The sequence below is a fragment of the Bactrocera dorsalis genome, chromosome 5 (genome assembly GCF_023373825.1).
Source record: "Bactrocera dorsalis isolate Fly_Bdor chromosome 5, ASM2337382v1, whole genome shotgun sequence".
In the NCBI taxonomy this organism is placed as follows: Eukaryota; Metazoa; Arthropoda; class Insecta; order Diptera; family Tephritidae; genus Bactrocera; species Bactrocera dorsalis.
The window spans coordinates 33,118,072-33,129,228 of record NC_064307.1 but is presented as its reverse complement, the minus strand read 5'-3'; the positions used below and the strand labels follow the sequence as shown (position 1 = coordinate 33,129,228).

Genomic DNA, 11,157 nt, shown 5'->3' with positions numbered 1-11,157 from the left:
GTAATGCACTACCACGCATTTCTGAAGGAGTTGTAGTAGGATCCACATCCCCTGCAACTGCTGCAGTAAACACTGTCTTTTGAGAGCCGCTGTAAGAGCTCAAAGGAAAAAGCGTCAAGGAAACTAAACTTATGCCGAGTTACAAACTTTATGACAAAGTTAATATATCCTACTCTGGGTATTAAAATAATTGACCTATTATCTTCGTCTATTATTCTTGCCTATGTTCCTGGAGAAACGGCGGTTACGCTACCGTGGATCAACACACCATCATGAAAAGGCTTCCGTAATGCAGAGGGTTAAAAAAGGAAGTTATTGGCATGCAGAAGAGATTGGAAATTTGACTCCACAAAGAGTAAGAGTAAGATCATTTACCGAAATGTACATATACTTTTATACTGATCACAGAAGAAGTGATCATAAGAAGAACTGAAGTTTGAAAGGCACATTGAATTATTGACTGCTGTGCATAGCATAAGAAAAATTTATCCTTGCATACTTTTAGGTGCTTTGAAAATTTAGTTTTCTCATTTATGTATAAATAGTGATGGTAGCTGATGATCAATGATGCCTTCACATACATGTATCAATGTATCTTAAAAAACACATGTTTGACTATTGTGGCAGCAGTCAACGGTTTTGCTATTTGTTTTATTCACACTCAATATGTGGTCGTCCGGTATTTTCTGAATAGCTGCTCATTTATTTCAAGGGTTTAGTGACATCTGCGACAAGCGTATGCAAAATATGATAACCGATATGCAAATACAACTAACAATAAAACTAAAAGACGATGCATGTCAACTGCATGTTTTCAAAATATTTTACGCGTAACACTTTTATGGTCAAAACATGCGAAATACATATTTCTAAAAGTATGTGCAGATGTATTTATGTGTATGTATGTATATGTATATGTGCATATGAGCATAACTTGAACATGATGAGACAGATTTGCATATTAATAATGACTTTCATTATTTTTCTAAAAACGCATTATTCGGTTGCTCTGCTTTGGCTTCGTCAATGGAACTCTCTGTGGCTAAATCCGATTAATAAATTAAAATAATCTGGCATTTATTTGTTTATGTGCGTATCGGTCGTTACATTTATAATCAGTTTTTTACAACTATTCAGCTACTGACCCGTGCTAAAGCGGCGCTAAAACATATACAAAAACAACAAGCAACAGAAAGCTCAGCAAACGCGGTCAAATGGTCAAATTAGAATTGCAAACTGATAAGCGCGTTAAATAAACTTGTTTCGAGCACATACAACAATTGTGTTTCGGAAATAATAGTAATCGACATAATCTTCATACTCGGATCGATTATTTGCATATAATCGGCGATATTTCATATTTCCAATGATGGTATTGTACTACACACATACGCACGCACATAGAGCTGGCGCGCATCGATGGGTGCAGCAGAAATATCTAGTTGTGCTTGAAGCACACACCAGGGGTCTACACTTGTGAAATATATAAAAGTGTTTAGAAGCTCATAGCAAATCAGTAACAGAATTACCTCCACAACGCAAGACAACGCAGAGACTCGTAGTCTACATACCTAAACAAAATTTAATAAAATCTCAATCACAAACAAAACCGAAAAACAAAATGTTCAAATTGGTAAGCTTGGCTTAACCGGCCAAACAACTACAGTTTACCTGTCTTAACATTATATCCACTTTCTCTTCTTTGTTGCACAGCTTCTTGTCGCCACAACACTTTTCGCCTTCACCTACGCTGCTGGTGATCCTGCGGATGCTCACGCCACCATCCTGAAGTATGAGAATGAAGTGAACCCCGATGGCAGCTACAATTACGCGTACGCAACGTCAAATCGGATTCAGGCGCAGGAGAGCGGTGTTGGGAGCTCGTATGCCGCCGGCTCATACTCGTACACCTCGCCCGAGGGCCAGCCCATCCAATTGACTTACACAGCCGATGAAAATGGTTATCAACCCAAAGGTGATCATTTGCCTACGCCGCCACCAATTCCAGATTACATTCTGAGAGCGCTGGCTTACATTGAAGCGCATCCTTTCGAAAAGATTCAGCTGAAAGGAAAGTAAATAAGAATTTGTAGAAAAAAGTGGAATTCCCAGTCTCATCTGCCTTTCTAGAAAGCGCATTAGTTTAAGAAATTAGCAAGTTTTCGTTTACTCACTTTAGACAAATATCACTCAGGCATATACATATATACACATACCATATACTTTGCATAACACATTAACCACTGTTGTTTACTTACATACTATATAAACATAGATAATTGTATTTGTAAATTGTAAATAAAATCATTACTGTAAGAGTATGAAAAAAAAATTTACTTACATTCATACATATATTGATGAACTAATTTAAAAAGGGAATTCTCATATTACTCACAGAGGCTGATTAAATACTGATAACTGTCTCATTTAAATAGCTCCAATCTGTCGAGTAAGTGATGAGTGGAGTTGATGATGTAAGCCCTTCACATTTGTATACCCGTTGGTCTGGATTCCAGTGGAACCAGGCTGTTCTGCTGAGCTCTAAGCTACCGGGGAGGTCGGCAGGTCGCGGATAGCCGGACGGCTTGTAGTAGCAGGTTAGTTGCGAAATAACTTATGACGAATAAGCAACCCCTGACGAGGAGCGGTGGGAGTGAAGAGTGCGGTATAAAAGTCAGCTAAGCCAATGAAACCCCTGCAACAGAGGCGAGTAGATACCGCCTCTCAATAATAGGTAACCGCGACCCCCATCACCATGTCAGGTAGAGCAGTTAAAGTTATTTGACCGATATACATTGGGACGCACGCAAATCTCGACAACGACTTCCCTGCTACCAAGCCCTTTAGACTCTAGTCAAAGAGTTCTTCTTCTTCTTTATTGGCGTAGACCCCGCTTACGCGGGTATAGCCGAGTTTACAAGAGCGCGCCAGTCGTTCTTCCTTTTAGTTGTTTGAGATTCCAAGTGTAGCCAGATCCTTTTACACATAGTCTTTCCAACGGAATGGAGGTCTTCTTCTTCCTCTGCTTCCCTCGGCGGGTACTGCGTCGATACTCTCAAAGCTGCAGTGTTTTCATTCATTCGTAGCCGCTGTCTCCTAATTCGCTGAACTATGTAAATGTCGTCGTATATTTCGTACAGCTCATCGTTCCATCGACTGCAATATTCGCCGTTTCCACTGCGCAAAGGACCATAAATCTTTCGCAGAACCTTTCAGTTTTCTAGAAAACTGGTAACGCCGACCCATCAGTGGTTGTCATCGTCCATGACTCTGCGCCATATAGCAAGATGGGGATGATGAGTGACTTGTAGAATTTAGTCTTTGTTCATCGAGAGAGGACTTTACATCTCAATGACAGGAGATATTTCGTCTTGCCCTCGTTCACTACCAGACCCCTTTGCTTCGCATCTTTGTCTATTCTGAAGAAAGCAGAAATAACGGCGCGGTAATGAGCACGTTCTCTGGCAGAAATATATGTAAAACGACTGAATTCTTCCGAGAATGAATAAAGAGAAATGCTTTGAAGAAAAATATACAAAGTAAAGAAGCATTCTCTACGTCACATACGCATGATTATCTTGTATCATATGAACCATTTTTTTCAGAAAAATGGTAAAAACGTTAATTTTTTTTACAAAATCGTGAAATTTTAAATAAAACATAATTTAATTTTATTTTTTAATTTTTAAATTATTTCAAAAAAGTTATATTTATTTCGAATATTACAAAAAGAAGATGTGCCAATTGAACTGAAATGTGCTCATATAAACACGTCATTCCTTTCATTTCTTCAAAAAAAATCTAATGACCTTCAAATTCGTACCAATTCTACGGCTTACGCACACAAGCTATAGAAGCATAATACATACATATGTACATACTTATGTAGATACTTATAAATATTCATACGCATGTGAAAAAAATTAGAGCTAAGTCAGAGAAACTAAAAACATACAAAAGGTGCAAATTGAGTTCTGTTTGATGTTCGATTGGACGGCTAACAGAACTTATAAGATTGTAGTACGGAACGGTAAAACGAAAAGATCAGAGAGAGTTGCTCAGAGACGGTCAAAGAGTACAGTCGCAAATATCAGAATCAGTGAAACCGGGCGCTACGCAAGACTTGGTTGACCGTGACAACGGAGATGCGAAAGATGCGTGCGACACTTGTTATTATGAATGTACTATATGTACATATGTATGTGGCTCGCATTTGCTTTCGTAAACATACTGACAAATGTGCCGAAGAAATAATATATGTACATATGTATATGCCATAGAAATTCTATTGCTGCAAATATGGAAATGATAAGGATGTAATGCGAATATTCATATTTCATGAAGGTCATCAGTTTTCTTTCAAGAAATACGTAAAGTTCATTTGACACATCTTCACTTTGTAATAGTCGAAATAAATATAACTTTTTTGAAATATTAATTTATTTAAAAATTAAAAAATAAAATTCAAATTATTTTTATCAAATTTTTCCCGATTTTGTAAAAAAAAATTAAAATGTTTACCATTTTTCGGAAAAAAGGGTTCATTTGATACAAAATAATCACGCATATGTGACGCAGTGAATGCTTTTTTACATTCTCTGTGTGACTTTGTATATTTTTCTTCAAAGTATTTCTCTTTATTCTCTTATCTCGCATGAATTCAGTCGTTTTACATAAACGTCGTTTTACATTGAACGTGCTCAATTCTGCTAAATAGCAGCGAGAATGGTGAAATTCCGTATCACAATCTTGTAAGTTCTGTTAACCGTCCAATCGAACACCATACAGAATTCAATTTGCTCCTTCTCTGTTTTATGTTATCTGGGTGAGTTCCGTCCTACAACCCTATAAAAGGTTCGACATCGCACGTGTACCTTCTCTATGTTTATACATTCTCTGGCTGGTACATATTAAAATCGGAATCATTTTGTTTGGATAACGTGTAGTTCGTATTGTGCGACTAATTTGGATATTTATAATAGTGAATCACGCATTAACAGTGACTGAGGTAAAAACTTAAAAAATCATCGTACTTGTTTCGTTGGTCATCCCATACATTAGCTGGTGATCTATTAGGGGAAACGGAACATTTGGAAGTCGGGTTTTGTGTAAACAGCGCATTTTGCGCCAACACAGATTTCTGGGCTATAAGTCCAAATTGCAAACGTATATATGTACATACATATATATCACAACAGTCATGTGATTTCTTATTCATTTACTTGCAGTTTGTTTTGTATGTTTGTATTTCGCTCAGCGTTAATTAACGTACTTATATCCCAGTATTTTCAACAAACTTACTTCAACATATCCACATATGTACATACATATGCATGTATTTACAAAAATAATATGTAAAACATGCTTAGTGTGATGACGAAGAAAATAGCAAAGTAGCAGTTTTAAGGTTCTTCATTTTTTGGCAAACCGCAGATTTTATATGCTTATCAGCGAGCGTTTTGTTGTCAAGTACTAACAAGTAAGGAAGGGCTAAGTTCGGGTGTCACCGAACATTTTATACTCTCGCATGATAAAGTGACAATCGGGATTTCATTATCCGTCATTTACATATTTTTTTATTTTGCTGTAAAATTAATCAGAATTAAATTCTGAGAGATTTACCGATATTTTCGGTGAAAAATTAGGTTAGGTTAGGTTAGCCACTGAGTTCTTCGTGTTCGATATCAGGGACCTTGAAAAGTTATAGTCCGATCACGACAATTTTTCCACAAGGGATACCTCAGCTCAAATACCGTATTTGTGTAAAGTTTTATTCCGCTATGATCATTGGTTCCTAATGTATATATTATACAGAGAAGGCATCAGATGGAATTCAAAAGAGCGTTATATTGGAAGAAGGCGTGGTTGTGAACCGATTTCGCCCATATTTCGTACATGTCATCAGGGTGTCAAGAAAATATTATATACCGAATTTCATTGAAATCGGTACAGTAGTTCCTGAGATATGGTTTTTGGTCAATAAGTGGGCGACGCCATGCCCATTTTCAATTTAAAAAAAAGTCTGGGTGCAGCTTCCTTCTGCCATTCCTTCCGTAAAATTTAGTGTTTCTGACGTTTTTTGTTAGTCGGTTAACGCGCTTTTAGTGATTTTCAACATAACCTTTGTATGGGAGGTGGGCGTGGTTATTATCCGATTTTTTCCGTTTTTGAACTGTATATGGAAATTGCTGAAAGAAACGACTCTATAGAGTTTGGTTGACATAGCTATAGTAGTTTCCGAGATATGTACACAAAACTTAGTAGGGGCGGGGCCACGCCCACTTTTCCAAAAAAATTAAATCCAAATATGCCCCTCCGTAATGCGATCTTTTGTGACAAATTTCACTTTAATATCTTTATTTATGGCTTAGTTATGACACTTTATAGGTTTTCGGTTTCCGCCTTTTTGTGGACGTGGCAGTGGACCGATTTTGCCCATCTTCGAACTTAACCTTCTTATGAAGCCAAGAAATACGTTTACCAAGTTTCATCATATCGCAATTTTTACTCAAGTTACAGCTTGCACGGACGGACGGACAGACAGACATCCGGATCTCAACTCTACTCGTCAGCCTGATCACTTTGGTATATATAACCCTATATCTGACTCTTTTAGTTTTAGGACTTACAAACAACCGTTATGTGAACAAAACTATAATACTCTCCTTAGCAACTTTGTTGCGAGAGTATAAAAATATACTCGTACTATGTATATGGACATTTATACACACATACGTATGTACATATATAGGCAGTACTGTTATTATTGCGTTGGTAGCCGATAACACAGTCGGCTTTAAGCCACATTACTTATTAGTTTTAATTATGTTCTTTTCCATGACTTTTACTTCGCCACTTTCATCTTATTACGCATAATACGAGGTGTGTTCAAAGAGTATCGCGAATTTTGTGTTTTTTCAAAAAATTATTTATTTATTCATGAATATCTGTTTTGTCCCCTTCAAAGTAATCCCTATGAGATATTATACATTTGTGCCAACGGTTTTTCCAATCTTCGAAGCACTTCAAAAAATCATTTTTTTTTATCTTCTTCAGCTCCTCCTTTGATGCCGTCTTTATCTCGTCAAGGGAGGCGTAACGTCGTCCTTTCATGGGCCTCTTCAGTTTAGGGAACAAGAAAAAGTCACAGGGGGCCAGATCTGGGGAATACGATGGCTGCGGCATCATTAGTGTGTTGTTTTTGGCCAAAAAGTCGCGAACAAGCAACGATGTGTGAGCAGGGGCGTTATCGTGGTGCAAAAGCCAATTTTTGTTCTTCCACAAATTCGGGCGTTTCTGGCGGATTGCTTCGCGCAAATTGCGCATAACTAGCAGGTAATATTCCTTATTGACCGTTCTTCCCTGTGGCAAGAACTTATGATGCACCACGCCCCTGAAATCGAAGAAAACTGTCAGTTACGATTCGCGATACTTTTTGAACACACCTCGTATATGTGCAAACTGATAACATTATCTATCTATCGCTGACAACTTTAAATGGTATTTCCAATTGGATAAATGTATTTCTGATAATTTTTTCACAAAATACATTACTTCCAAAATTACGTACTTTTTTCAACGTATTCATGAATATGCAATATATAATGGACACACGTACATATGTAGATATGCTTTATCTTATAATCACTTTATGTACATGTCTGATTGTCACTTTCAACATAAGTGATTAAAGTTAATTGTGTTATCGGCATTAGTAGCACTTACTGGAATCGCTATGGGCACGAGAGTATTTTTAAGACTACTTACCGTTCCAAACAGGGCTAGATCACCTAAATAACAGTTATATGACGAATACAATCCCGGTCAATTCCTGTAACGTTGAAACGGCTGCTGTGGTTTTAAGAGCATTTGCAGACCTACTCTGGGATATGATAAATAGGGTTTGCCGCGAAAATTTAGGCGCCGCTGATAGTTTTAATTGAGTTCAATTTCGAAGATTTATAATAATATTTAAAAGTAGAAGACCTAGTTGGTTTTCTCATATATGTACATATGTACCTGAAGCTGAAAAATTTTCATCCCCCCACAACAACAAAACAATATAATTTCTTGTCAAATTTTCAAAAGCTGCAACACTATAAAATCTCCATTCCCAGTACATAGTAAATAATTTGTCGTTAGCGTAGAATTTAAAGTTTGTTACTGCGCAAAAACTAAAATTAATTTATTCATGTTTACGCTTACTGACGTTAACAAGTCTCTAAATTTGGTCAATTGTTTTCTGTTACATATTAAACTATCTTTGGTAAGAGCTGGTTAGGTTTTTTGGATGTTATCTTCGAACAGTGTGCGCAGAAAGTTTTCAACATCGAAATTTCGATATCGTTTCGAAAAGAGAAAAATCAAAATTTAGTAAAACTTTTGTAATCTCTACTTAAAAAAAGAAAAACATTAACTTCGGTTGCACCGAAGCTATAATACTTTACAAAAATGCATAATGTTGCTATGGTTAGTCTTTGAAAGAGCTAGTCGCGAATTTCTTTAATGGTGTTTCGATTATCGAAAAATAAAATTTCACACATCTTCCTTTACACCAAGACCGCAAAGTAATTCTCGTCACGGTAAGTAATTGTCAATTCAATTGAATACATTATGATATTTCTGATTTGTTTTTTTTTTTTTTGTCTGTGGTGAAACTCTTCCATCTCGACCGAGTTAGCCAAAAATATTTTAACGATCTCCGCGCCGTGAACCTTCTCTATGATAAACGTTCTCTGGTTCAACAACAACAAAAAGTACAAGGACAAAATATTAATCTCGATATAGTCCCCGAGGTATTGCCGTATTTGAGGAAAAAGCTAGGTATACTATTGTATAATAGAACCGCACATAAGAAACATAATGAAGTTGCAATTCTCATTAATTTTATCATCCTTTTTTTATTTTTCAGATAGAATAATATTTCGATTGCTCATCAGAATAAAATCAATAGGTAAAGAAAGAGAAATAGTGATAGATGTATTTAATTTTTTTATTAATCGTTGATTGAATCATTCAGTGATGAATCAACCAAATAAATACGCTGCAACGAGTGCTACCCTGCATCGTAATATATTCGAATTGATCGATCAATTTTCGGAGGAGTTCAGGAACATGAATGGTCGAATTATCGATATAGGCTGCGGTCCTGGAAATACCACAAGAGATATACTTGTCCCATGTGTCGGCAGGGAGGCTGTTATTGTTGGTAAATACTGCAAATTGGAAAAATAATGTTTGACAAAGTTTTAGTGGCAAATGATTTCCATCATATATGATTTCCTTTCATGTTTAAATATTTTGGTGGTGATCATACGATTATTTTGTCTGTAGGTGCTGATATATCCCCAGAAATGATTGAGTATGCAAATCAGCATTATGCAGTTAGTGATAAACTATCATTCCTTGAGTTAGATATGCAAACGTCTGAGCTACCAAAAAACTTGATCGAACAATTTGATCATGCAGTTTCGTTCTATGCTCTCCACTGGTGTAAGAATACACAGAAAGCATTACAGAACATCTACAAACTTCTTCGACCAGGGGGTAAAGCCATTATTTTAACCATTTCCCATCACTTGAACTACGATATGTATCTGGAACAGGAAAAAGATCCAAGATTTGCACCATACATGCAGGTAATATTCATAAGCTTTCGCTTCTTAAATCTTTCTCATTTTTCAATGGGTGAGTTCATTTGAAATTTGAAAATTTTTCAGGGTTCAGAGAAGTGGACACCTCCTCACCAGGGTTGTGCAAATGCTGACGAGATGATGAAGAAAGATCTAATTGCAGCCAAATTCAAAGTAGAGTACTGTGTTAACAAATGGAATACATTCACCTATCCAAGTTTGGACACTCTAGTTGGTAAGATTTTTTCTAGACTAGAGACTAGGATAAGAAAAACATAAATCAAAAGAGGATTATTGTAAATCAAATGTTTTTCATTTTTCAGTGTTTTTTTTTCAAATTTCTAACAAGCGGTTGATAAAATTTATCTGAGGGAATAAAAAGTTTTCAAAATTTCTTATTATTCAATGGGGTGAAGTTTTATCAGTGGGGGAATAACTATGTTCTTACTTTTTCACCAAATTAAGTAAAGATTGGGGAAAAATAGGCGCACGACTATGAAAGTTCATTTTAAAGGTCATCATTACGTGACCACGAATAAGAAAAATAGATAAATCAGAATATTCGAAATTCAAATATTTTCCATTGTAGATTTGGTGATGTCTGTTAATCCATGTGTAAATAAAATGCCAAATGATGTCCAGAGAGAATGCAGGGAAGATATGAAGGAGCGTCTCAAGACCAAGACTGTTTCCACCAAAGGAGGTTCCACTGTAGATTGTCCCATTTCGGTACTCAGAATTGTAATCCAAAAACCCGAGAATTCAGAGGAAATTAATTAACAGACTTGTCTAATTGTTGTCTAGAAAAGCAAGCTAAATTTCGTGCAAATTAAATTTATTGAATGTTGAGTTATTAATCCATAAAATAAAATATGTGAATGTTTTCTTGTTAAAGCATGTGCTAGTCGCATACCATTTGTAATTGTATTGTAAGAATAAAGAATGTATACTTATGAAAACAAAAAATATATAAATGAAATTTTATTTATTTATTGATCTAATATATTTTTTATAAATAAAAATAAAATAGGATTTCCTGCAACTGTTGTGAATGAAATTAAGAAGTGGCCGAGTTTAATTCAATTCAATTTAAGACTCATACAAAATATTTGAAACACATTTCGGCTACAAATACAAATCAGCTCACAGTTTCAATTTTCCATTTCATAAATTAAAAATGTTCCTAAAAATCATTGAAAAACATGGGGAAAAACGGAACACGAAAGATAACAAAACTCATTTAATTAATATCGTTTCGCAAGCGAATGAAATCATTGGACCGCCTTTGCTGTATCATAGAACACACGTTCCATCACCTAGAATCCGTAGAAACGGTTTTTACTGAGTTTTTAGCGGGATTCTGTAACCAGTCTCTAGTCTCTAGTTGAGACATTTTGAGGTAAAGTCTCAATTTGTGACTAGCCTCAAATTTGAGACCTGGTAGTTAGCAGGTCACAAAACTAAAAAGAACTCTTGTCTGCCATTTTGAATATACTCAATAGAGATCATCATAGATATAATCGAT

General features: G+C 35.9%; 2 protein-coding genes across 5 annotated transcripts; both read left to right on the top strand.

Annotated features, from left to right (window-relative positions):
- Positions 1-1,233: 1,233 nt before the first annotated feature.
- On the top strand, positions 1,234-2,336 carry LOC125779006 (pupal cuticle protein Edg-78E-like). Its single transcript, XM_049459276.1, has 2 exons — positions 1,234-1,633; positions 1,714-2,336. Exons 1-2 carry the CDS (start codon positions 1,622-1,624, stop codon positions 2,077-2,079), a joined length of 378 nt encoding a protein of 125 aa, XP_049315233.1. The 5' UTR covers positions 1,234-1,621; the 3' UTR covers positions 2,080-2,336.
- A 154-nt stretch (positions 2,337-2,490) lies between these two features.
- Positions 2,491-10,588, top strand: LOC105227167 (juvenile hormone acid O-methyltransferase-like). 4 transcript variants are annotated; one of them, XM_049459257.1, is made up of 7 exons: positions 4,883-5,008; positions 8,681-8,823; positions 8,912-8,953; positions 9,020-9,208; positions 9,334-9,638; positions 9,720-9,867; positions 10,222-10,585. In XM_049459257.1, the coding sequence occupies exons 4-7, from the start codon at positions 9,022-9,024 to the stop codon at positions 10,410-10,412; spliced, it is 831 nt and encodes a 276-aa protein (XP_049315214.1). In that variant the 5' UTR covers positions 4,883-5,008; positions 8,681-8,823; positions 8,912-8,953; positions 9,020-9,021; the 3' UTR covers positions 10,413-10,585. The 4 variants fall into 4 exon arrangements, with proteins under 4 accessions (XP_049315215.1, XP_049315213.1, XP_049315214.1 ...); XM_049459258.1 differs by lacking the exons at positions 4,883-5,008; positions 8,681-8,823 and adding an exon at positions 2,491-2,597; XM_049459256.1 differs by lacking the exon at positions 8,681-8,823 and having other exon boundaries at positions 4,872-5,008; positions 10,222-10,584.
- The last annotated feature ends 569 nt before the right edge of the window (positions 10,589-11,157 follow it).